At 39.9% G+C, this 24,691-nt stretch overlaps 1 protein-coding gene across 1 annotated transcript in view; it reads right to left on the bottom strand.

Moving 5' to 3' along the window:
• LOC101746558 (cell adhesion molecule Dscam2) overlaps window positions 1-24,691 on the bottom strand; it is an 83,217-nt gene that overhangs the window by 3,514 nt on the left and 55,012 nt on the right. Inside the window, exons 19-31 of the mRNA XM_021346755.3 lie at window positions 22,460-22,594; window positions 20,643-20,795; window positions 17,872-18,001; window positions 16,826-17,010; window positions 15,748-15,927; window positions 14,151-14,345; window positions 13,399-13,599; window positions 11,921-12,081; window positions 10,103-10,295; window positions 8,251-8,368; window positions 7,418-7,572; window positions 6,725-6,838; window positions 185-262 (exon numbers count right to left, since the gene is read on the bottom strand). Of these exons, the coding sequence (XP_021202430.2) occupies window positions 185-262; window positions 6,725-6,838; window positions 7,418-7,572; window positions 8,251-8,368; window positions 10,103-10,295; window positions 11,921-12,081; window positions 13,399-13,599; window positions 14,151-14,345; window positions 15,748-15,927; window positions 16,826-17,010; window positions 17,872-18,001; window positions 20,643-20,795; window positions 22,460-22,594 (1,998 nt within the window). The remainder of the gene's footprint in view (window positions 1-184; window positions 263-6,724; window positions 6,839-7,417; window positions 7,573-8,250; window positions 8,369-10,102; window positions 10,296-11,920; window positions 12,082-13,398; window positions 13,600-14,150; window positions 14,346-15,747; window positions 15,928-16,825; window positions 17,011-17,871; window positions 18,002-20,642; window positions 20,796-22,459; window positions 22,595-24,691) is intronic.

Raw genomic sequence — 24,691 nt, 5'->3', positions numbered from 1 at the left:
AGGTAGTATGGATGAGCTCCGGTGGCGGGCGGTGCGATGGTAAAAACGAGATGCCGGTATCATCTCGAACAGTTCCTCAGAGCACTCCCCATGGAACATTCGGTATAAAATACAGAGGGAACCAAAGTCCCTCCGCAGACACAGAGGTTCCAAACATCATCTTGGGAGGACATCGGGTACTCACGTCTCGGTATCGCGGTGACGGTAGCTTTCGAAGTGCTGTCGCTGTCGTCAGATTCGGAGCGATTTTGAAAGCTCGTTTCTGGAAACAATCGATTTAATTATAGAAAGAACTAGGGGTCCACTCTGGCTCCGCTCGGGTCTTTAACAGAAATTTAGACAATATTTGACGTTGTTCTATTTTTTAAAATAAAAGAACACTTATTGCGGCATAACTATATAGGTAGTTAGGCATATGCTGTTGTGACACTTTTTGTAAATAATAATGTGTTCTACAAAGTTGTAATACGTTATTTTAATCTATCATCAATTGTTTTTGCAGGGCACGCGATGTAAAGAATATTTTAGGTAATTTTTTTACACCTTGCGTTACATTATCGGAGTTTTAGTAAGGATCCTTATTTTTTTTTTAAAAAGATTATAACCTATGTCACTCGGGAATAGTGTAGCTTCCAAACAGTTAAAGACTTTTTCAAATCGGCTCAGTAGTTTCGGAGCCTATTCAATACAAACAAACAAACAAATCTTTCCTCTTTATAATATTAGTATAGACAAACACAACAGAATTTCACATTATGATTAGGTGAATATTGAGTTCTCGCCCGAAGATTTTACTACGTAAACGCCAACAGCCACTTTGAGACAGGCGGGGGAAAACTCTTTTGAAGAGAGCATATAATTGCGGTCGTCCGTCTTTCTTAGTTTTGCTGAATCCTAATTGTATCTTTGTTGTAATCTTTTTTGTATTGCATGTTCAGCATCAACCTCATCACTGTACCATATAAGTAAGTCTAGTCCTAGTTCAGGCCTAGTCTAGGCTTAGTCCGGGCCTAGTCTAGTCTTAGATCGGGCCTATTCTAGTCCTAGTCCGAGTCTAGTGCAGTACTAGTCCGGGCCTGGTCCAGTCCTAGTCCGATCCTAGTTCAGTCCGATGTTCACATCCAATCTATTCCCGCGACCTTTAACATGCCATCGGTCCAAGCTGAAATAAACAAACTGAGCTAACAATTAATTTTACCTTTTTTATTCTGTTGATATTGATCAAGATATTAGAGCGAAGTTATAAAATTAATTTATTGCTATTCGTCTTTGATGCGTGCGCAGTTTAGAAGTTGATGTAAATGACGTTAAATTGCATTAATATACAAACTTAGTTACTAAGATAATAAAAACGCGTTGACAAGAAAATGTCACTGAAAGAAGAAGTTTCAAAAAATAGATCAGACCAATTAAAATTTTTTTTTATTGCCTTTGTAGGCAGACGAGCATACGGCCCACCTGATGGTGAGTGGTTACCGTCGCCCATGGACTTCAGCAATGCCAGGGGCAGAGCCAAGCCGCTGCCTACAAATACAAGACAAGCTAAAAGACACATTTTGTTTGGTCGAGTATTCCTAACTCATTTTCCCGTTCGTATGAATATCGTCTCGCATTTTGAAACATTTACAACACTCATCAGAAATAATAACGGTAATCGAATTAAGAATAATTTAACGAGATCATTAAGCATCAATCTTCGTTGTATTTTAATTAAGAATTATTTTCGTTCTAATTAATATTAATGATTATAATATTTCATAATAATTTAAGGTGCTTGCTTGGCGTTTGGCTTACTACTTTTTTGGGTTTAAATTTAAAACCCATAGAGTTTCCGACTCCTGGACGTCCATAAGTCGAGCGGGCCAGACGGCATCCCTGCAGTGGTTCTGAAAACGTGCGCCCCTGAGCTGACGCCTGCGCTAACGCGTTTGTATCGCCTCTCTTATTGCACTAACAGGGTTCCGTCTTCATGGAAGACTGCCCACGTCCACCCTATCCCCAAGAAGGGTGACCGGTCGGACCCATCGAGCTATAGGCCTATCGCGATAACTTCCTTGCTTTCCAAGGTGATGGAGCGAATAATTAATATACAACTCCTGAAGTATCTGGAGGATCGCCAGCTGATCAGTGACCGACAGTACGGTTTCCGTCACGGTCGCTCAGCTGGCGATCTTCTTGTATACCTTACTCACAGGTGGGCTGAAGCCTTGGAAAGCAAGGGCGAGGCTCTTGCTGTGAGCCTTGATATCGCGAAGGCCTTCGACAGGGTCTGGCATAGGGCACTTCTATCGAAGTTACCATCTTACGGAATCCCCGAGGGTCTCTGCAAGTGGATCGCTAGCTTTTTGGATGGGCGGAGCATCACGGTCGTTGTAGACGGTGACTGTTCTGATACCATGACCATTAACGCTGGCGTTCCACAAGGTTCGGTGCTCTCCCCCACGCTTTTCATCCTGTATATCAATGACATGCTGTCTATTGATGGCATGCATTGCTATGCAGATGACAGCACGGGGGATGCGCGATATATCGGCCATCAGAGTCTCTCTCGGAGCGTGGTGCAAGAGAGACGATCAAAACTTGTGTCTGAAGTGGAGAACTCTCTGGGGCGAGTCTCCGAATGGGGTGAATTGAACTTGGTTCAATTCAACCCGATAAAGACACAAGTTTGCGCGTTCACTGCGAAGAAGGACCCCTTTGTCATGGCGCCGCAATTCCAAGGAGTATCCCTGCAACCTTCCGAGAGTATCGGGATACTTGGGGTCGACATTTCGAGCGATGTCCAGTTTCGGAGTCATTTGGAAGGCAAAGCCAAGTTGGCGTCCAAAATGCTGGGAGTCCTCAACAGAGCGAGGCGGTACTTCACGCCTGGACAAAGACTTTTGCTTTATAAAGCACAAGTCCGGCCTCGCATGGAGTACTGCTCCCATCTCTGGGCTGGGGCTCCCAAATACCAGCTTCTTCCATTTGACTCCATACAGAGGAGGGCCGTTCGGATTGTCGATAATCCCATTCTCTCGGATCGTTTGGAGCCTCTGGGTCTGCGGAGGGACTTCGGTTCCCTCTGTATTTTGTACCGTATGTTCCATGGGGAGTGCTCTGAGGAATTGTTCGAGATGATACCAGCATCTCGTTTTTACCATCGCACCGCCCGCCACCGGAGTAGAGTTCATCCATACTACCTGGAGCCACTGCGGTCATCCACAGTGCGTTTCCAGAGATCTTTTTTGCCACGTACCATCCGGCTATGGAATGAGCTCCCCTCCACGGTGTTTCCCGAGCGCTATGACATGTCCTTCTTCAAACGAGGCTTGTGGAGAGTATTAAGCGGTAGGCAGCGGCTTGGCTCTGCCCCTGGCATTGCTGAAGTCCATGGGCGACGGTAACCACTCACCATCAGGTGGGCCGTATGCCCGTCTGCCTACAAAGGCAATAAAAAAAAAAAAAAAAAAAAAAAAAAAGTTTCATAATGTTTTGAAAGTATTGTAAATTTTATTGTTATGGTTTTAAATAGGTAGATAAGAATACGGCTCATTTGGTATTAAGACACCAATCAAGCTCGTAGATATTTTTTTTTATTCCTACCTACGCTATAGCCTTGAGAGGATATTTCAGCTTCACCCTAACGTGTTGGTGAGCTCACGGGGCTCAAACCGGAGTGGTGCTAACACTGGCCCTAGCAAGAGCAGTGCTTCGCAGAATGTCTTTGAAGAAAGCTTTGTCACTGGTGGTAGGACCTCTTGGGATTCCGCACGGGTAGGTACCACCACCCCGCCTATTTCTGCCGTGAAGCAGTAATGCGTTTCGGTTCGAAGGGTGGGGTAGCCGTTGTAACTATGCTGAGACATTGGAACTTGTATCTCGGGGTGGGTGGCGCATTTACGTTGTAGATGTCTATGGGCTCCAGTAACCACTTAACACCAGGTGGGCTGTGAGCTCAGAAGCTATCTCACGGCAGAAATAGGCAGGGTGGTGATACCTACCCGTGCGGACTTACAAGGCATTCTACCACCAGTAACTGGACCCTTAACAAACTTGTTTGGCAAATGGAATGTGAGCTCGTCCATCCATCTAAGCAATAAAAAAAAAAAAAAAAAGAATCTACCACCGGATCGGAAACGCGACCCACTGAGAAGATCCGGCGAGAAACTCAGTGGGCTGTGTCGGTGGGTTAATTCGCTCGTCGAGCCCTTCGTTCCAAGCGACGGGTTCGACGAGGACGGTGACCGCTGCTTGTGGTATCTTAAAGCACCGTTAATGGATCGGGAGGATCCGTAATTACGTGTTTAAGACGACGTCAATTGTTTACCATTCAGTCTATAGGATCGGGTATGACTGATCGTTGATGGCATTACATGAAAGACCAGAATTTTTTCAACGATGGCCCGTTTTGATTTTTTTAGTCAAATAATTTAGCGGTGGTTTAGCTGTGCCCCAACAGTGGCAAAAAAATTACCCCTTTTCTCCCTAAATCTTTTTTTTTTGTTTATTGCTTAGAAGAGTAGATGAGTCTGCCAACTCACCTGGTGTTGAGTGGTTACTGGATCCCATAGACATCTACAACGTAAATGCGCCATCCACCTTGAGATATCAGTTCTAAGGTCTCAGTATAGTTACAACGACTGCCCCGCCCTTCAAATCGTATTTTTTTTTATATCTGGCTTCTATCATTTGTTGTCATACAGAAGAAAGGCTTGGAGTCTACGCCGTTCAAAGCACATTTCATCGTCAATTGGGCGTATTCAAACAATTTAACGAAACATTTCCAGTTCTCCAAAACATCTTGATCTCTCAACCCGAACACGGTCAAACGGGGGAGCGGGTCATTAATTTTGTTTAACGGGATCCGAATTAATCGAGTCACGAGTCTCGTGAGGCTTAGAGAAATGGGCTAGTTGACCAGTTTTTAATAGAATCGTAGTTCTGACTTGTCGTCAATAGATGTCGCTGTTAGAATTCGCGCTCTTTCCGAATGCTGTCCAAATTTTGATAGTTTGATAATATCTTTTTTTACTAAATTAAACTATTATATTTTATTATTAATTATTCGCCTCGGCCAACAATCACATGTGATCTGAGGCTTTTTTATTTTCTTCCCAAGGGGAGTTTTTTTTTTTCTGCAGGAGAAAATCGCCGGATCCGGTATCAGTATGTGGGAGTTGAATCTCACTAAAAACTCCTGCCGTTCACAGCCGGCGCCCTACCCCGGACCGGGTAATATACTTTTATTTATTTATTTAAAAAAAAAATCACAAATATTTAACATTGAAAATAACTTTTAAATAAAATAACTTTGGCGATTCATCGGCTCGAAGATGGAATACAATAATAATAAAAAAGGAATTCCTAATGAAAACATACTTTGAAATTCAAATTTAACAAGTAATACAGTAAAAAATGTTAAAATATTGATATGAATGTCTAATAAATGTCATGTGATATCAAAAAGAAAAGAATATAATATATGTCAATATAATTACAAGTAACAACAAGTCAGTTATAAAACAACAAATGATTGAAGATTATAGTTAAGGTGCGGTTTTTCTTTCTCTTTTTATTTTGTCCTTAAATACGCGCAACTTATCGTAATATGAAAATTTGTAATTGTAGGCCTGCTCGGGTTGGTACGACCTTGCTGCTTATTCTGGCCGCGTCAAGCAATCATGGTAGGAAAAGCGGACAGGCAATGGAAACTACACATTTCAAGATGGCGGCGGCATTTCGGTTTACTGACTCTAACTCTATGGATTCTAGTAACCACGTAACATTATATGGACTGTAAATTCATATAGTTATTACATTGATATATTAGTAGGGATGCAGCCCTACTAATACCGATCATCATGAAACTTTGTGCACATATTCTTGGAGGTATTAGAAGTAACATAGGATACTTTTTATTAAGAAAAAAAAAAATTTTTTTTACGAAAAGTAAAAAAATTGTTTGTCAAAAAATCTCAAAATCTAGCTTCTTCAACGCCATCTACCGATTCAGTAATGAAGTTCCAATCCTGAGTACTGTAAATGAAGTCGCGGGTAAAATTTAACGTTATGCCAAAGTAACTATTCCACGCGGACGAATTCGCGGGCAAAAGTTAGTAATAAATAAAGCTTTTATTACCATTGCGTACATTAGTGGTGGTACTTTATTTTTAAGGCTCATTGCAAAACTAATTAAATCGTTAAACCAACATTCAGACACAATAACAAGATCCCAACTAAATATCGTGTACTCGCGCGAAAGTTCGACTTGTTGAGCTTCCGAAGCGCCGGGCCTCCTTCGAAAGCTCGTTATTAATAAAATTCCTTCGAAGTAATCTAACTTCGCTTTTCCAATTAAAAAGATAAGTCGTAAAACTTTAACAATGGACATTAATTAACACATTTTATGATTATATCTATATTTAGGCAGCTTCTCATTCAGTTAAGTGAAACGGGGTGCTTTGGTGGAATTATGACGACCTATTAGATTTCAGGCTACCTGACAATGTTCTAGTTGGATGAGCTGACAGCCCATCTGTTGTTAAGTGGTTACAGGAGCCCATAGACATCTGCAACGCAAATGCCGCCACCCACCCCGAGACGTGAGTTCTAAGGTCTCAGTATAGTTACAACGGCTGCCCCACCCTACAAACCGAAACTCATTACTGCTTCACGGCAGAAATACCTATCTGTGCGGACTCACTAGAAGTCCTACCACCAGTACCTGTGTGAATTTTCTTACCTGTATCAAACCTTGGTCTACTGGGAAGCCTGCTTGGCAGATCCTGGTTCTCAACGTGGTCAAAAGTCCGGAAACCCAAGGCAAACTCGGCGTAAGGACTTATCTCGAACATTTCTAGATCAAGTACTCTTTGTTATTATAAAGCGTGCGTCTACTACAGGTATGCGATCGAACTAAGCAAACTCATGTTGGTTCAGCTCTAAGGCAGCCCTGTACTGCTTTAATAAGTAATAAAATTTGATGTAGCTGATGTAGTCGAAGCTGGGTGACATTAATTTAACAAATTACATGGTTTTCATACTGTCTCTATTTCTCCGGTTTATTCAAATTTTTCTCACACCATCGGACCGACCCACTCGTGAGCTCATGACCAATTTGTTTTTTTTTTATTGCCCTTCTAGGCACACGGCCCACCTGATTGTGAGTGGGTACCGTCGCCCATGGACTTCAGCAATGACAGGGGTAGAGCCAAGCCGCTGCCTACCGCTTAATACTCTCCATATGCCTCGTTCGAAGAAGGACATGTCATAGCGCTATCAAAACTGCTATCAATGTCTCATAGGGTGGATACCACTGTATCACGGCTGTCACACCCCTAAAACGGGCTCGCCTCTCGGCTGGAGATATTTTAGTAGTACCTAACTTTGGGGGTTCACAATACCCCTACATAACGACAGATATTATATTGCTTACCATTTTTGCTACCCTTGCGGATTTGCACAGGCGAGGTATAGATTCTTGGAGCCTGAGCGTATCTGTCCTTGTGTTCGGAATGCGAGGCGACACTCTCGTTTCTGGACTTGACTTCCTCAGCAATCGAGTGTCGATACTGGGAGGCGTAGTTTTGCCTGTGTCCAAAAATAAACTATTTAGAAGCTAAGTTATCTTTGGTAGTGCTGCTTAATGTTCAAACATTAAAATCGACCGTAAGCTACGGTCTTTGGTCAAGAAGCTCAAGCTAATACTATACATAATAATATATCCAGTTGAGCAGTTTTTACCTTGAAGGAGAATGGTTTTATTTATTTATTTATTTTTATTGCATAGTTGGGTGGAAAAGCTCACGGCCCAGCAGGTGTTAAGTGGTTATCGGAGCCCATAGACATTTACAACGTAAATGCGCCACCCGCCTTGAGATATGAGTTCTAAGGTCTCAGTATAGTTACAACGGCTGCCGCCCCCTTCAAGCCGAAACGCATTACTGCTTCTCGGCAGAAATAGGCAGGGCGATGGTACCTACCCTCGCGGACTCACAAGAGGTCCTGCCTCCAATAAGTAGTCTTCGAGGAATCAATGAAATGATGATCAACCAATGATCTTTTGTTATATGACTATCAATCACCATCCTTACTTTTCAAAAGCCTTGTGACTTACAAAACGCTTTGTTATTAAAGAAACTCCTCTTCGAAAGGGGTTTGTTATTAGCGATTGACCGTCTCAGCCGGTAACTATGGGCGACAGGGATTTATAAAAAAGCAAACCTGGCCACTAGAAAATAAGGAGCATTTTGGAGCATTACGACTTACCTATGCCTCTTTAGTAGTATACAGAAAAACGCCAGCAGACACACGACGAGTAGTATCGAGCTGCAGACGATGACTAGCATGTTCAGGTCGAAAAACTCCAAGGGAGGGCCCACTTCCTCTGGAACAGATTCTTACATTATTGATAACTTTTCTGATGTGTCTTATTCATTTCTTGGACTATTGAATGAGCTCACGTCACATGTGGTGGTAGGACCTCTTGTGAGTCCGCACGGATAGGTACCACCACCTCGCCTATTTTTGCCGTAAATCAGTAATGCGTTTGAAGGGTGGTGTAGCCGTTGTAACTATACTGAGGCCTTAGAACTTATATCTCAAGCTGGGTGGCGCATTTTCGTTGTAGATGTCTATGGGCTCCAGTAACAACTTAACATCAGGTGGGCTGTGAGCTCGTCTACCCATCTAAGCAATAAAAAAAACTGGTGTTAAGTGGTTATCGAACCCCATGGACATCAACAATGTAAATGTCACTATCACCTTCAGATATCAGTTTTAAAGTATCAGGCTTACAGTAGAAAGGCAGCTCCTCCCCTACAAACCGAAGGACATTACTGCTTCACGGCAGAAATAGGAAGAGCGGTGGTAACTACCCGTGCGGACTCACTCACAAGAGGTCCTACCGCCAGTAATCACACATATTATTATTTTTGCAATTTTTTTTTACTATCCTATGTTTTGGACGATTATTTACTTTCACTGTGCTAGTACTTCTTGAATACGTGTTAAGGATTAAATTTTACTTGAAAAATTTGTATCTGCTGCGGGATTCGACCACTGGCACTTACGGATCGTTCGATACGAATGCACCGGGCGTCTTAACCTTTAGGCCACGACGACTTCATTCAAGAGAGCATCGGTTGTTTTAATTATCAAAAAACTGACACATAAAAGCTTGGTAAATACTTATAAACTTTCAAATTTATTACACTTTCATTGTCGAACACTCTCTAATCATCATAGCAGGTAATTCAAAAGCTCAAAGCTATCGAAACTTCGGCAACAACAGTATAATCAAAGTTGCCGCCGAAAGCTTGCGACAACAAAACTTTAAGCATTCAAAACGTTGGGATTGATAAAGTTGCGTCATTAAACTGTGAGAGCTCTCGGGTTGTCATATGAACTTAAGTAGAATTAATGAAAGATTCTTAAAATAATCAGTAATTGTCTTATACTGTTATTAACTTTATTGTTGGTAGGACCTCTTGTGAGTCCGCGCGGGTAGGTACCACCGCTCTGCCTATTTCTGCCGTGAAGCAGTAATGTGTTTCGCTCTGAAGGGTAGGGCGGCCGTTGTAACTATACTGAGATCTTAGAACTTAAAACTTAAGGTGGGTGGCGCATTTACGTTGTAGATGTCTATGGGTTCCAGTAACCACTTAACACCAGGTGGGCTGTGAGCTCGTCTTCCCATCTAAGTAATAAATAAATAAAACTTATTGTGTCACCAGTTCTTAATACTAATTTAATGATAAAAAGGTAAAGAGAATTTCCATCGCGCTAATTATTAAAATAATAGTGCGCGTGCAACTTAGTACACGTGAAAGAAGTGAAACTTCTTTTGCGGTGTGTAGTATAGTGGTTTTTTTAAAATTTCATCCTTAAATCAAATTTCTCTTGTAACAGGGAATGCTGTGTATAAGAAAAATGACCTAGCTCACTTTGTCTTTTCCCTCTCCACAGTCGAGTGGTTCGCGAGACGCTCTGTCTATTTTCTCACTCACACTCTTCCTAAATTGTATCTTTTCTCTCTAGCCGTAACGAATCTGTCGCGAGTTACAGTTTACACTCAATACACCTAAAGAAGTTTCACTTCTTCTCTATAAATAAGACTTACCGCCGTCCAAGGTCTTGGTCGCATACGTGTACACAGCAGAGGCGGCTCCGGCATCGTTTATCGCAGTCACTCTCAGCTCGTACCAACTGGCGGGAATGAGAGAGCCGACCGCGTACGAAGATGGAATGGATCGCAGCGGTGGAGCTTGGTAGTGTCCTTCCATGTAACTCCATCCGAGGTTCATGTCCATGGACTGATGTAAAGGTATCCATACTTTAAATACGCTATGGAACTCATACTCTAACATCTTTCATGCTAGATTCTGGAGTGGTCAAGCAATGTATATGATTGAGAGGTTATGGAACGAAGTTCCCTATGGGACGATGCGTAGGGGTACCCTAACCGGGAAAAACGTCCGTAACGTAAGATTTATTAGTAATGCACACAGTGTACGACTTAACTTTGTAATAACGTACAAAAAATAACATTTTTTTTATCATTCATTGACCACGATCTCAGAGCGTTCGTTTGCGCAATACAAACTCGCAAACAACACTGAAGTCTACCATAATAAGTTCACACGTTACTGAATGACCGTGGGTTTTTGCGAAACCTTCAGTGTTATTTTCTTTATACCTCGAATAGAACTTTAAATTAATATTTTTATAATAAGGAATTTCGTTCCTATCCGGTGTTCCACGACACCACATATCTTTTTTTTAATCTCACGATTCGATCAGGACGGAATGGAAGATGGATATTCTAATTTGGGCAATATATTTCTCTTTATTAGAAACGCAATTCTCGTTAACAGATTCGAAGTAATCTGTGAATCTATATGGCCACAGTCTGTGCTAATACAGATCAGTTTCTTCGCGTTAGTCTGAGTAATTTTGTAACTTCTCTTCTTAAACTTCAAAATAATTCACTGTAATATTTATGTACGAAGGGTAAACATAACTAGAGGATGACCGAGCTTTGCTCGATTTTTTTTATAAGGCCATCTTGTTGTGTCTTTAAAGCGGATAGTTGCCCTCAATTAAGAAAAATAGTATTATTATTCGCCAATAGATGTCGGGAAGAGTTGATTATTGAAAACACGAATAAAACAAAATTTTCTGAAAATAAATCGTAGCTAGATCGATTTATCGCCCCCCAAATCCCCCAATGTATACTAAATTTTATGAAAATCGTTGGAGCCGTTTCCGAGATTCAGATTATATACATACAAGAATTGCTCGTTTAAAGGTATAAGATATAAAGTCACCAATTCATTTTCAGTTTCCAAGCAAATGATATTTTTTTTATCGACTTTTACTAATGGTATTAAATTTAATATTATTTCAGTGGATATTTACTTTGACATATACAGATCGTAAGATCTTTGCTGGAGTGTTTCCATGCAACAAAGGCACGTACGTCATTTTCATTTAAAGGCGCATACGTACGCAATCTAATATATAAAATTCTCGTGTCACAATGTTCGTTCCCATACTCCTCCGAAACCGCTTGACCGATTCTCATGAAATTTTTTATGCATATTCAGTAAGCCTGAGAATCGGCTACTATCTATTTTTCATACCCCTAAGTGATTAGGGTTGTCCACCCCTAACATATTTTTTTTATTTGGACTTTTTTTTTGTTATAATGAGGTATTATGTGGTTAAATGAGGTTTTGTTATTTTTATTATATATTCCCTCATCGTTCACAGCACTACATACCTCTTTCACTCATTTACCACATCCTTACACACTTACAGTAAGTTAGTTTTTTTTTCTACACTAGAAATTCCCTAGAAATCTTATATATGGCAAAACAATGTTTGCCGGGTCAGCTAGTATACTTATATTATTGCAACAATAATAACGATCACTTACCGCTTTATTCTCAGTCCTACGCCACGTGTTAGAGCCAAAAGGTCGGTATTCGACGTCCCATCTGGTGACGTCACAACCGCCGTCGTCCCAACCACTCAGCTGAATGTATATATGCGACGCGTTACTCCAAAGCCAGTCGTTTGACAACGGAGATATAGGAGCTAATAGGGAATTAAAAACAGATCTGAAATGTCGAGTCTTTGTGATCACTTTTCTTGGCATATAGTTTTTGCAGGGTACGAGCGCGCGTGGTCTTTATTTGTAGTTGTAATCGTAATTGTAAACGTTCATTTGTTTATTACATTTACTGGTGGTAGGACCTCTTAGTCCGCACCGGTAGGTACCACCGCCCTACCTATTTCTACCGTGAAGCAGTAATGCGCTTCGGTTTGGTGGGGCAGCCGTTGTAACTATACTGAGACCTTAGAACTTATATCTCAAGGTGGGCGGCGCATTTACGTTGTAGATGTCTATGGGCTCCAGTAACCACTTAACATCAGGTGGGCTGTGAGCTCGTCCATCTATCTAAGCAATAAAAAAAAACATACTACAGACTCGTTATTGTGCCGGCACTGGTGACTCTACAATCACCTACCACCAACCACTTCCAAACGCGGGGTCTATGAGCACCGGTGACCACGTAACTTTATGTTGGCTCTGAGCCCGCTGACCCAGCTATACTATAAAGAAACTGTTCTGAAAGAAACTGTTAGATTATGTGCTATTTTCTACACTTGACCTAACAGTTTATTTGATTTATTTATTTATTTACTACAAGGAGAACCAACAGTCAACTAACATAGTATAATAATATAACAAATAAGGAGGTGGATATAGAAGATGTATGAAGATGGTAGTGCAAGGTAGAAGGGGAAGAGGTCGACCGAAGAAGACATGGATGGAGTGTGTGAATGACGATAGAAGAGAGAGAGGAGTGAATGTTGAGATGGCGGCTGATAGAAGAGAAAGGAAGAGAAAAATTAGCTGTGCCGACCCCACCTAGTGGGATAAGGTAGAGAAAAATAATAGAAACAAAAAGCCAATTGAAGATCTTCACCAATATAAACAAATTAAAAACAAAGAAACAAAAACATAGAAACAAAAAAAATTAAAACACTCAGCAAGCAAGAAACAACATAAAGAAAGGAGGAAAACACCAGACTAGTTTAAATGTGCACTTATGTATAAATATCAAAAATTAATAAAAAATAGTTGTGCTATACATCACCGGTACATGGCCCCGCACCCTTTGTCCAGTCATAGCCCACGAAAAATCGAAAAATAAAACCCAAGAAATCTTTCAGAACTTTCAGTCAGTCGGTCGTTTACAATATTAGCAGAGTGGTCTTGGCATCATTTCGGGTGGAGAAGCGCTATACCAGACGTCACCATTCCTCGCATACCGCGCCCTTTCTAGTGCATTCGTTGACCAAACTGTTTAGAGCTGCCTTTATTTTATCCGTCTACTTTGAACTTACCTCCCCCTAAAGTGGTGACGTCGATGTGTGCTGGTGCAGAAGTACCTATTGCATCAGTGGCCGTGACCCTGATACTGTACTTAGTTCCGCATTTCAAACCAGTTAAAGTATGCTGGTGAACGCCATTAATTCTGGTTTCCCTTGCTGCTGGCCAAGCTTCTTGCCAAGGACCTTCGACTTCACGCCAAGTCAAATTGTAACCTTCAATCATTATCATCATGTAATTGCAATCGATTAATGCAGTCTTAATACGGGTCGCGAGAGATGTATTTTTATATTCCCGCATTTATATTATCCGACAGAGACACAAAATGTGTTTGTGTCATCATAAAATATTAATAAATTTTACTGATGTTTATACGTATCGTGAGTCTGCACGGGTAGGTACCACCACCCTGCCTATTTCTGCCGTGAAGCAGTAATGCGTTTCGTTTTGAAGGGTGGGACAGCCGTTGTAACTATACTGAGACTTTAGAACTTATATCTCAAGCTGAGTGGCGGCAATTGCGTTGTAGATTTCTATGGGCTACAGTAACTACTTAACACCAGGTGTGCTGTGAGCTCGTCCATCCATCGATGCAATTAAAAAATAATATTTTTTTCAAATCATAGATCTTAAAAGAGAGACAAAAAAATTACACACTTATCGGTACAGCTATTACAGATCCGATACAAAAAGGTATTACAGATCCGATTGAATCTTGTTGAGAAAATATAAACCGTGTAAAAATACACGGATTTATGATACTTACTGACTCCATAACTGGATTCGTTCTCGTGATCCTTCGTCTCGTCCCATTCTAGTACAATGTAATCCTTGTACGGGGTGGCCCGCAAAGCTGGAGGATCAGGCAGGGGTAGAACTTTTACTGTATACACAACCGAATCCGAACCGTACAGGTTTTTGGCTAGACATGTGTAATTACCGCTTAGAGCTTGGTCTATACCTGGAAGAAAGTTTGGCGTTACTAGCCTCTAAGCATCATCATCATCAGCCTATAGCAGGACATAGGTTTCTCCAATTGCTCGTCACTGAGCACGATCTTGGGCTTCTCTCATTCAGCTCCTGCCAGCCATCTTGCACACTCCACCGAGCCTGAGGGAGTCCTGCACTGCGTTTGCCAATTTCTCCACCGAGCATGAGGGAGTCCTGCACTGCGTTTGCCAATTCGCGGTAAGAACCGGTTTAGTCCAACGGTTATCGGTTGTCCGGCTAATATGGCGAGCCCATTGCCACTTCAGCTTACTAATTCGGTGTGGTATATTTATAACTTTGGTACTCTGTCGGAAAATCTCGTTCCGGATTCGATCTTTCAGTGAAACTCCAAGCATAGCCCTTTTCATAGCTCCCTGAGCGATTTTAAGGATCAACATATCTTTAATTATGCATAATACATTGATACATAACAAGGATTTTGATTCTAAGTACTTGTAAGATTTCAGTTATAAAGCTTAGATGAGAAATTTTGAAATACGAAAAGGCGTTCGATTAAGTCGCCCATCATCAGTAAAGCTCCTTCAAACTGTGACAATTTCGGAATTAACATGAACGTATATAAATTAAGTCATCTCGGATTTACCGATGATTAGATTCTATTCATTGAGGATAAACATGCGACAAGGATTTAGAATAGAAACCGTGAGAGCGGGAATTACCTTGAAGCACAGTAACAAAAGCAATAACTCAAAGGCAATACGGAAATATTATTTTACATAATACTGGTGGTAGGACCTCTTGTGAGTCCGCGCGGATAGGAACCACTGCCCTGCCTATTTCTGCCGTGAAGCAGTTAATGCGTTTCGGTTTGAAGGGTGGGGCAGCCGTTGTAACTGTACTTGAGACCTTAGAACTTATAGCTCAAGGTAGGTGGCGCATTTACGTCGTAAATGTCTATGGGCTCCAGTAACCACTTAACACCAGCTGGGCTGTGAGCTCGTCCACGCATCTAGCTATAAAAGAAAAAAAACTGAAAGGTCTAATGTCAGCGGGTATATTTCATTACTATTTACTAGTTTTGAAGTTTATTCTAGAAGCATAAAGTTACTTACTCTCCATCTGATTTCAAGCGGTTACTGGATGACGTCACATTAAAAGGTACGGTCATATTGATAAGTCCGATTGTAGTTTATTTTTTCTTTGTATAAATGCAGTGAAATTAAATCGCACAACTGTTTTGTGGTAGACTTGGCCGGTACCATGGTATCTACCCAAGAAGGCTAACGTTAGGTCCTAGCACCAGTATGTTAATGCAGTTTTATTTTCACCCAAACTGCCACCACAGTTGGGAATACTGTGTCTCTATGTCCCGATTGACCTTTGAACCCCCTAAAAAATAGTACCAAACTTACTTTTGATCAACAAACTGTCATCTCTATTCCTCGTGAATCTTGGGTGGTGAGTGATGATGTTCTGGTTGTGATACCAAACCTTCCTCGGCGGGGGCGATCCGACGCTTTTACACTCCAGAAGCAGGGAGTTTCTTACTGCCACTGTTATTTCTCCTCCTAGAGAAGCCACTCCTGCCACAACTGCAGAATGTAGGTAGAATTAATTCACGGTAAGCAGCGGCTTAGCTACCGTAGGCAGGGACTTAGCTCTGCCCCTGGCATTGCTGACGTCCATAGGCCACAGAAACTACTCACCATCAGGTTAATCGTATGCTCGTCTGCCTACAAGGGCAATAAAAAAAGTTGTAAATATTATAGGTTTTTCTTTTTCGGTTATAACCTAACGGTAATCATAGAATCGATGATTTCACCTTCTAAATAATTCTGTAGTATTTTTAATCTTTGAGATTCGGTAATGCATCGCTGCATTGCCAGCTACAGAAGTTAAATACGGCTATTTATTGAAACACCTTCCGTGCTACCTGTTGATAGTATTGCGCCAGAAACATTTCCAAAGTTTCAGCATCGACAGTACAAAGCTTTAACTCAAAAAGATTAACGGACATACTAAGCAACTAAATTCTTCTTACAGTGCTACTCACTATCGAAGCTAGGAAAAATAGATATAAATAGAAATGTGTAAAACAAAACATTCTGGGTGGTCATAGATTTCCAAATATCGGAAATTTACTGGTAATTGGGTATATTGGGAGCCTGAGTGGGTAGGTAAGGCCATTGTGAATATATGAGCTTTTAAAGTAGGCGGTCGCGTCCGCGTTGGTACTTACGGGCTTTCGTAACTACTTAACACAGTTCGTGGAACTTGAGCTTCATATCTATCGAGTATCGAGCTTTATGTATTTATGTGCTAATTTACAATTTCTTGAATTTTAAAATTATCATTATGTCATATGTCACAGTCATTAATATTTTAAATGGTTTTTGGCACTATTTACATAACGCCTATCGTTTTATGGATAATTTTGCGATTTAAGCTGCTCACATCGACAATATGTTGTTATCTACCGTTCGCATTTACCTCTTTGTAATGGAGTACTTGTAACTCTTCTGGTCTCCGGACCCTCTCCTGCTGCAGTACTAGCCGTGACCCATACATCGTACTGCCGACCTTCAACGAGGCCTTTCAACTCCAAGGTTTGTGATTTCTCATAAGCTTCCGAATTTGTTTGGGCGTCGACTCGAATTTGTTGAGGTCCATCGTTACTTTATATTAAAAAAAAAAGATTTGTTTTGAAAGACCAGACATGATCGGTATAATAGATATGAATGACAGATGAAGTATAGATTCTCTTTTAATTATTACTGAGGGTTTGGTAGTAATTTAAGCCTACATCACCACCTTATATAAACAGAGTAGCTATTTCGGCCGCGAAATAATTATGGATCTCTCACTCGCAATATGAGATCAAGGTTTCGAGTAGCCAAGACCAATCTTCATAACAATGTTTGGATTTAAGCCCCTTATCTCGCTCTCTTTTCAATCGGCCCCTCATTACTGAGGATCGTGACTCCGTCAACCAGCTGTCTCCATCGATCCCGTTCTGTAGCTTGGTGGAGTGCGTCGCTGACAGGTATTTTTAGTTCCCCCACTATTTGTCCGACCATCGTTTGGAACCTCTACCCCTAGAACTTTTAAACCCCTTATAAGGTCTACATATTTAGATGATAGGCGATTGCATGCAGCAGAGATGCGAATGTTGCGATGGATGTGTGGAGTAACGAGAATGGAAAGAATACGGAATGAATATGTTAAAGGAAGTCTGAAAGTGGCACCTGTGACAGAGAAGCTGAGAAGTGTGCGTCTGGGATGTATGGACATGTGATGAGATGAAATGAAAATGAGGTTGGTAAGAGAATGTTAACTATGAATGTGGAAGGATATAGAGGAAGAGGTAGACCTAAGAAGAAATGGATGGATTGCGTGAAAGACGATATGGGTAAGAAAGGAGTGAGCGAAGAAATGGTATATGATAGAAGAGTATGGAAGGAGAAAACATGTTGCGCCGACCTCAGGTGACTGGGAGAAGGGCAGGATAATGATGAAATGAAAGTCTAAATATTTACCTGGCAGTAGCCTTACAGTAAACTGTATAGTACAGCAGCCGTCCATTAGGTTGTTTTGGCTTCTTCCAGCTGACGAGCAGAGTGGCGGATGATTGGGAGAGTAATTTAATTTCAGCTGGTGCATCAGGCACTAGAAGCATACACTCATGTTTATGGGTAACAAAAGACAGACGGATTAGAAAAATAGTATCGGCTGTTACGGTTAGGCGTACTATAGTTTCTCTATGTGGCTATTTTATAGTTATGGTATGGCGGTTAGGTGTACTATAGTTTTTCTATTCTATTAGATGTACTATTAGTTTTTCTATCTTTGCAGTATCAACCATAGAGAATTGCTGCAGAGTTTCGTATCGTACCATATATCCACTTCAACATCCATTTTTAGGAATGTTTTTTAGAGGATCTCGGTCATTACTTCTTTATTACATGTCATGAGTACCTCAGATACTGCAAAATGTTCGTTCATAATTTTACCATTCGGTTCTTTGACACGATCTCAAAACCCTACCAGAATCAAGTTTGGGCGTTGTTTAGAGTCACTTCGAGTAAAACAAGGATGAGGTGGTCTATATTTGTAAGTATCTGCCTGCTATATGCGACCCTAGGAATACAATATTGAATTACTGCATCAAAACTAGGCTTATTTTGCAGATTATTAGTCCCTGTAGAACTATATCGATCGTTTTCGTTTAAAAACGATTATAATTAAGACGTTCAATTAATACTTTCTGCAAAACCGTCTCTGGTTTAACAGTAAATTTTACTATTCAATTCATTTATTTATCAGATAACAATAATCCATCATTTCACATACACATTTAAATCAAAATTGAATTACAACAGGTAAAGTTAAATTATAATAGGTACAATATAGAAAAAAAAACACGTGTGGCATTCGGGCACTGCCCTGGTAAAGCTATCGCATAGCATTTCTTATCAACTTATGCAATTATAATTGGACAGTAATCATTTAAGAGTAGAATAATAATAAAAGAAGACCACGCTATATTTATAAACATTAACAAAAACAAAACATCAACTGTCCCTTTCACACTCTTAAGCTAGACCGCGCGAGAGAGAGATGGGCAGACTTTTCATGATGTGCATGCAGTGCGACGTCACGCCGCGCGCTTATTCACAAACACTACACAAGCGCAACGTGTGAATGTGTTGAACGCGAGCTACATGGTAGGCGGTGTGGGGGGTTGTTAGTTTTTATTTTCGTTACGGAATTTCTTGATTCGGTCGCCGCGCTCAAAGCCCGCGATAAAAGCTATGCTATTAATAAAGGAAACAAAAAATAATAAAACTAATAGGCCTTCTCAATTAAAATTGTAATATTAGTTATATTTAAAAAAAACATATTAAAATCTTATTATTATCGTTTTAAGAAGAGCCACAAAAAATACATCCCAAAGCCTCCATCTAACCATGTTCGATGGACCTTCGTCAACTCTTGGCTCTTAAATGAATCTAATTTATCCCATTTTAACAGTAATCCGTCGAAATGATTTTTCATTTTGAAAATGGAATTCTCATAAACCTGAGTCATTTAGAAACAGTTTTCTTTAAAATGTTTTACATTGAGGCGACTAAAAGCCAGGGAAGATATTTCGCACTGAGCCCGGAAACGACGTGCTCGAATTCAAATCTATTGGGCCATCACACGTATGAAATTCAGTTACTACCTGTAATACGTTCTCGCTTCAGAAGGAAGTGATTTAATATAAAGCCAAAAATCAACGCGTTACTTTTTAAAAGGAATTTGACTTCCGATAGTTCAATTGCGGTAAGAAAAGAATGTAATATGTAAACATTTGCGGTAATTGTCATAAGAGTTTGGATACATCAGGTATTTAGCAGCCAATTTATATGATTAGATTAGTTGGACTGCACTTTTCTTTTATTTAAAGTGGTGCAGTAGTCATTGATACTTCAGGTCACAACTGGTACGTTCAGAACATTGTGTTTGGGATCGTCGATAGTAGAAACGTTAAATTGATTCATGCTGATTTGAACAATGACACTGTAGAAAATTATCTAGACTGCCCAATCGAAATTCGAACATAATCTATACATAAAATTTATAGCTACATACCAGTATAATAGAGTCGGTTAATAGCTCCTAAAGAAATCGATTGACAAATAGACGAGAAAATTGTCCCAATCTGATTTGTTTCTTTTTTCTTAAACAAAATTGTTGAATATTTTCAAAAATATGTATAGTTTGCTAAGATCAAAGCTTGTCAATAGATTCTAAGTAAAAAAAATGTAAAAGACAATCGGATATAAATTGACAAAAAAGTGGTCTTCAACTGTTTTGTCTTAGTCTATTTATGTATAGTTTTATTAGTATCTTTTCCATGATATACATATTTATAATGTATTATTTTATGGACCATAAAAAGTAAGTTTAGCCCAGTAAAACTATAGCACAAACTGAGTTACTCTGTTTAGAGAAACAACATTTAAGTTATTGCTTCACCAGTTCTTATGTTTCAATGTTCAAAAATACCATTTATGTGTCATCTGTATAACTTATTATAACCTCTTTAAGATTTATGTCATAACTCCTAAAGAGGTCTTATCACGGATTTTAGATTACATTACAAGTCAACGAAGGCTATCAGCATTTATATTCAATAATGTTATGTCATATAATAAACTAAAAATTCATTGCCAGTTATGATTTTTACTTATTGCCTGTTAGCATATTGTTTTCTTCGAGGACCGCTGAATAGTCTATTCGTGTCCAATAATGGGTAACTCACCGTCTTGTAAGGTGGAGCAGATAATTGGGAATGAAAACGGGCCAAGTCCGTAGTTCGAGAATCCGGCCACTTTAATACTGTAGTTGGTGTATTTGAGCAAACCTTGGAGGCGCAGTTCCGTCACTAGGGATGTGGAATTCAGCCAATGTCGTCCTGAAAAATTTCCTGACTGTATTTATTACTCATCAGATTTCTATCACTTCTGCTTACTAGAGAGTGTTAAAAGGTTAACTAAAGGTTTTGATATCAACAATAATTTCTTTTTGTACGTAGTGTATGACCCATTTGATGTTAATTAGTCAAAGACGGTCGTGACATCAGGACTGCCGCTGCCTACTAGCATACGTATTAAGAAAAATGTATCTGAAATGTCATCACGGATGATTGCATGCAGGAGTACTTAATTGTTTGTATTGAGTATTTTATAAATTACGGGGATGTTAGTGTTTTTTTTATTATAGTAGATGCGCAGACAACATCTCTGTCCTTATTAGTATTGTTTTTACCAGAGATCATAGCCGAATACGAAGAACAAAGCAATAACTGTCGTCCATTGTACTCTAAGTCCTTTTGCAAACACGATCCGAAGAGAGTTGAAGGGAGGCCAAACTTCCGAATCCAACTTTCGATTAACCAAACAAAAACTTAAAATCGGAATTGATTTAACAATTGAAATTGAAAAGTTTCATTGGGATTCGATTTTGATGAATACGAACGGTTTCATTTCGGCTGACTTAGGGGAAATCTCGTATTTTTATTACGATCAAATCAAAATCAACTCGCAGTTCATCCAAATCCAAAACTACATTAAAGAATAATAGTACACTAGGTATGAGCGTTAGGATATTTAATAAACTACCAAAGAAATTAAGAGACTTAGACGATTTTGATTTTAAGAAAAAACTAAAAGATAATCTTATTAGTGAAAATTATTATCACATAAACGATTTTCTTAGGGACGACATTGAAAATAAATGGATTTTTTAATTATTAGTTGAATTATGGATGAATTAATGGTTAATTATATAATATTATAATATCTTGCACTGCACTAAAATTCGCATGTCAAATAATGACAAAGCATACACGCTGCTTTTAACTATGATTTCTTTCTTTCTTTCTTAGTTACAATGGTATACTTTCTGTTTATATTATACTTTTCGGAATGAACGATTACTTCGCGGCAAAAATAGGCAGGATATTAGTACCAGCACGTGCGGGCTTACACGATACTCTACCATCAGTAGACAGGGCTTTAAAACTGGCTACTGTTATTGCTTCCTCATCACCAGTACGGATTAGTATTATGCTTATCTATCTTCTGCATAATTATTACTATGGCCGTGAGCGTAACGCCATATCTCGTCAAATAGCACAAAAACAAACAATTTTAGTAAATTTGTATTTTGGCGGTAGGTCTTATTTGCCCCGAGCCCCAGCGCGTAGCGCTATTTATGATAGAGCTTGTTGAGAGTTGAGGAGTTGGTACCCTCCTTCAGGCCGCGAAGCCTACCTTTCAATCCAGGATTTCAAGGATGCCTCAAGGAACATTCACGTTCTGCTTTTTATGGACTCCAGTAATTGATGGGCCATGAGGTCTCTTGCTAGTGAAAAATCAGTGGAACCATCGATGTAGAAGATTTTAAAAGTAGTTCTGTACGATTTCCCTTCCAGAGGATTTGATATGACCACAGTCAGTTCAGCTTTTAATCAAAGGGGGTATCCTTTCAGCACCATAGCTCTAATCTGGTCTACCGTAGCCCGTTTGTCAATCTAAGGCCTAATAAGCTTTGGCGTTTGGGTCTAAGTTAACTTACCTTGAACGGCATATAGTACTATGTACCCTATAAGAGCTCCGGCTTGCTTGTGAGGTGGGATAGGTTGCCAGCTGACCCTCAAAGCAGTAGATGTCACCCCTCCGCACTCCACTGATGTAGGACCGTCTTCTGGGGCTGATGGACACAAACTCATTTTAGATATCATTGCTTTTCGCTCACGTATGCAATGTCGGAATTCAAACCCAAGTATCAATTTCATTCAAGTATCAATTTGCGTCGTGCAAAATACAAATTTGAGAAAAAGGTAATTTTTATATATCCTCTTCTTTTTCCCCATCTTATGTCACTAGGTGGGATCGGCACAGCTAATTTTTTCTTCCATTCTCTTCTATCTCCGTCATCTCAGCACTCACTCCTCTCTCTCTCATATCGTCATTCACACACTCCATCTATGTCTTCTTCGGTCGACCTCTTCCTCCTCTACCTTGCACTACCATTTTCATACATCTCCTAGTCACATGCATCTTCTCTCTACGAAACATGTCCGTACCACGCTAATATATTGCCTTATTTTTATTTGTATAATAACGTCCTACTTTTTATACTGGAATGCATCGCTACCAAAACAGGCGGCAGAGTTAACCACTGGTGTGGGTTCATATATGCGCTATACATGTCCTTCTTCAAACGAGGCTTGCGGAGAGTACTTAACGGTAGGCAACGGCTTGGCTCTGTCCCTAGCATTGCTGACATTCATGAGTGATGGTGACCACTTACCATCAGGTAAGCCGTATGCTCTTCTGTCTACAAAGGCAATAAAAAATAAAATAAAAAAGTACTGCCAGAAGGAGTTAAAGGGTGACGATGATTGTTGCCGATTCTCTGGTAAATCCTCTATCCGCCCTTCGACATTCATAAGAACAGAGCTGAAAGGTGATTTTGGCTGCAAAATCAAGTTATATATCTGAAGTCTCTTCTCTGTGTCTTCTCAGAGCATTTACATAATGATGTATCTTGAATTATTACTTTTCGAAGTCAGTGGAGTTTCTGCGTTATTGTACTTTAAAAGTCGTCAAATAAACAAGAACTGCTCTGATCTACACTTGAAGGGAATGTTTCTTGTTTACGAAAATGTAATTATCATTTTAAGTTGTTTTATACCGGGATGAAGTTCTGGCAGCAATTTCGCATTGCGTTTTTGTGATAAAACACTGTTTTTTACTGGTGGTAGGACCTCTTGTGAGTCCGCGCGGGTGGGTACCACCACTCTGTCTATTTCTGCCGTGAAGCAGTAATGCGCTTCGGTTTGAAGGGTGGGGCAGCCGTTGTAACTATACTTGAGACCTTAGAACTTATTCTCAAGGTGGGTGGCGCATTAACGTTCTGGATGTCTATGGGTTCCAGTAACCACTTAAGGCCAGGTGGGCTGTGAACTCGTCCACCCATCTAAGCAATAAATAAAATTAAAAAAAATAAAAATAAAAATCAAAATATTTTTTGTTTTTTGTTTTTACTATCAATTTCAAATAACTGTAGCTCTACAATCAGTTCTGGATGCAGTTATTGATTCATAAAAACAGAAATTTCGAACATCGTTGATTTTCAGTCACCTCTGTTTCCCTGTGGTGTTGGGTGGGGTCAATTTATATGAACTTATTTTATTTTATTTAGAATTATTTTGAACTTAAACTATATAAAATCTAACCTTATAACTAAACAGCAATTATATGTCTCCGCATAACTTAACTGCCCAAATCACCCAAATCCACGATGCTTTCTGAATATCCGGATACAGGAGATGCTTGTTTGGCATCATGAGGACAAAAGTCACGAATGGAAGCGATCATGAACCTCAACAATAATGAATGCTACTAATGAACGAGAAAACTAAAAGCCCACTTTTTATTAGAGAAAACATAGAATAAACAAGATTAAACAGAATAAATAACTAATGCAGGTGGAAAGAAGTTAGCGACTGTAACATTAATTGGTGGTAGGACGTCTTGTGAGTCCGCACGGATCGGTACCACCAACCTGACTATTTCTGCCGTGAAGCAGGAATATGTTTCGGTTTGAAGGGTGGGGCAGACGTTGCACTATAAAAACTGAATCTCAGAACTCCTGTATCAAGGTTGTTGATGTCTATGGGCCCGTAACCACTCAACAATATTTTTATGAGAAAAAGTATTTTTGAAAATACCCCCTTTATTGTCCCCCGTTACCATTTTTGCTAATAATAGAAAACTTATCTTCGTACTGGTTAAAGTGAAA

This window comes from Bombyx mori, chromosome 28 (assembly GCF_030269925.1).
Source record: "Bombyx mori chromosome 28, ASM3026992v2".
In the NCBI taxonomy this organism is placed as follows: domain Eukaryota; kingdom Metazoa; phylum Arthropoda; class Insecta; order Lepidoptera; family Bombycidae; genus Bombyx; species Bombyx mori.
The sequence above is the reverse complement of the archived record's forward strand: the minus strand, read 5'-3'. Positions and strand labels throughout refer to the sequence as shown.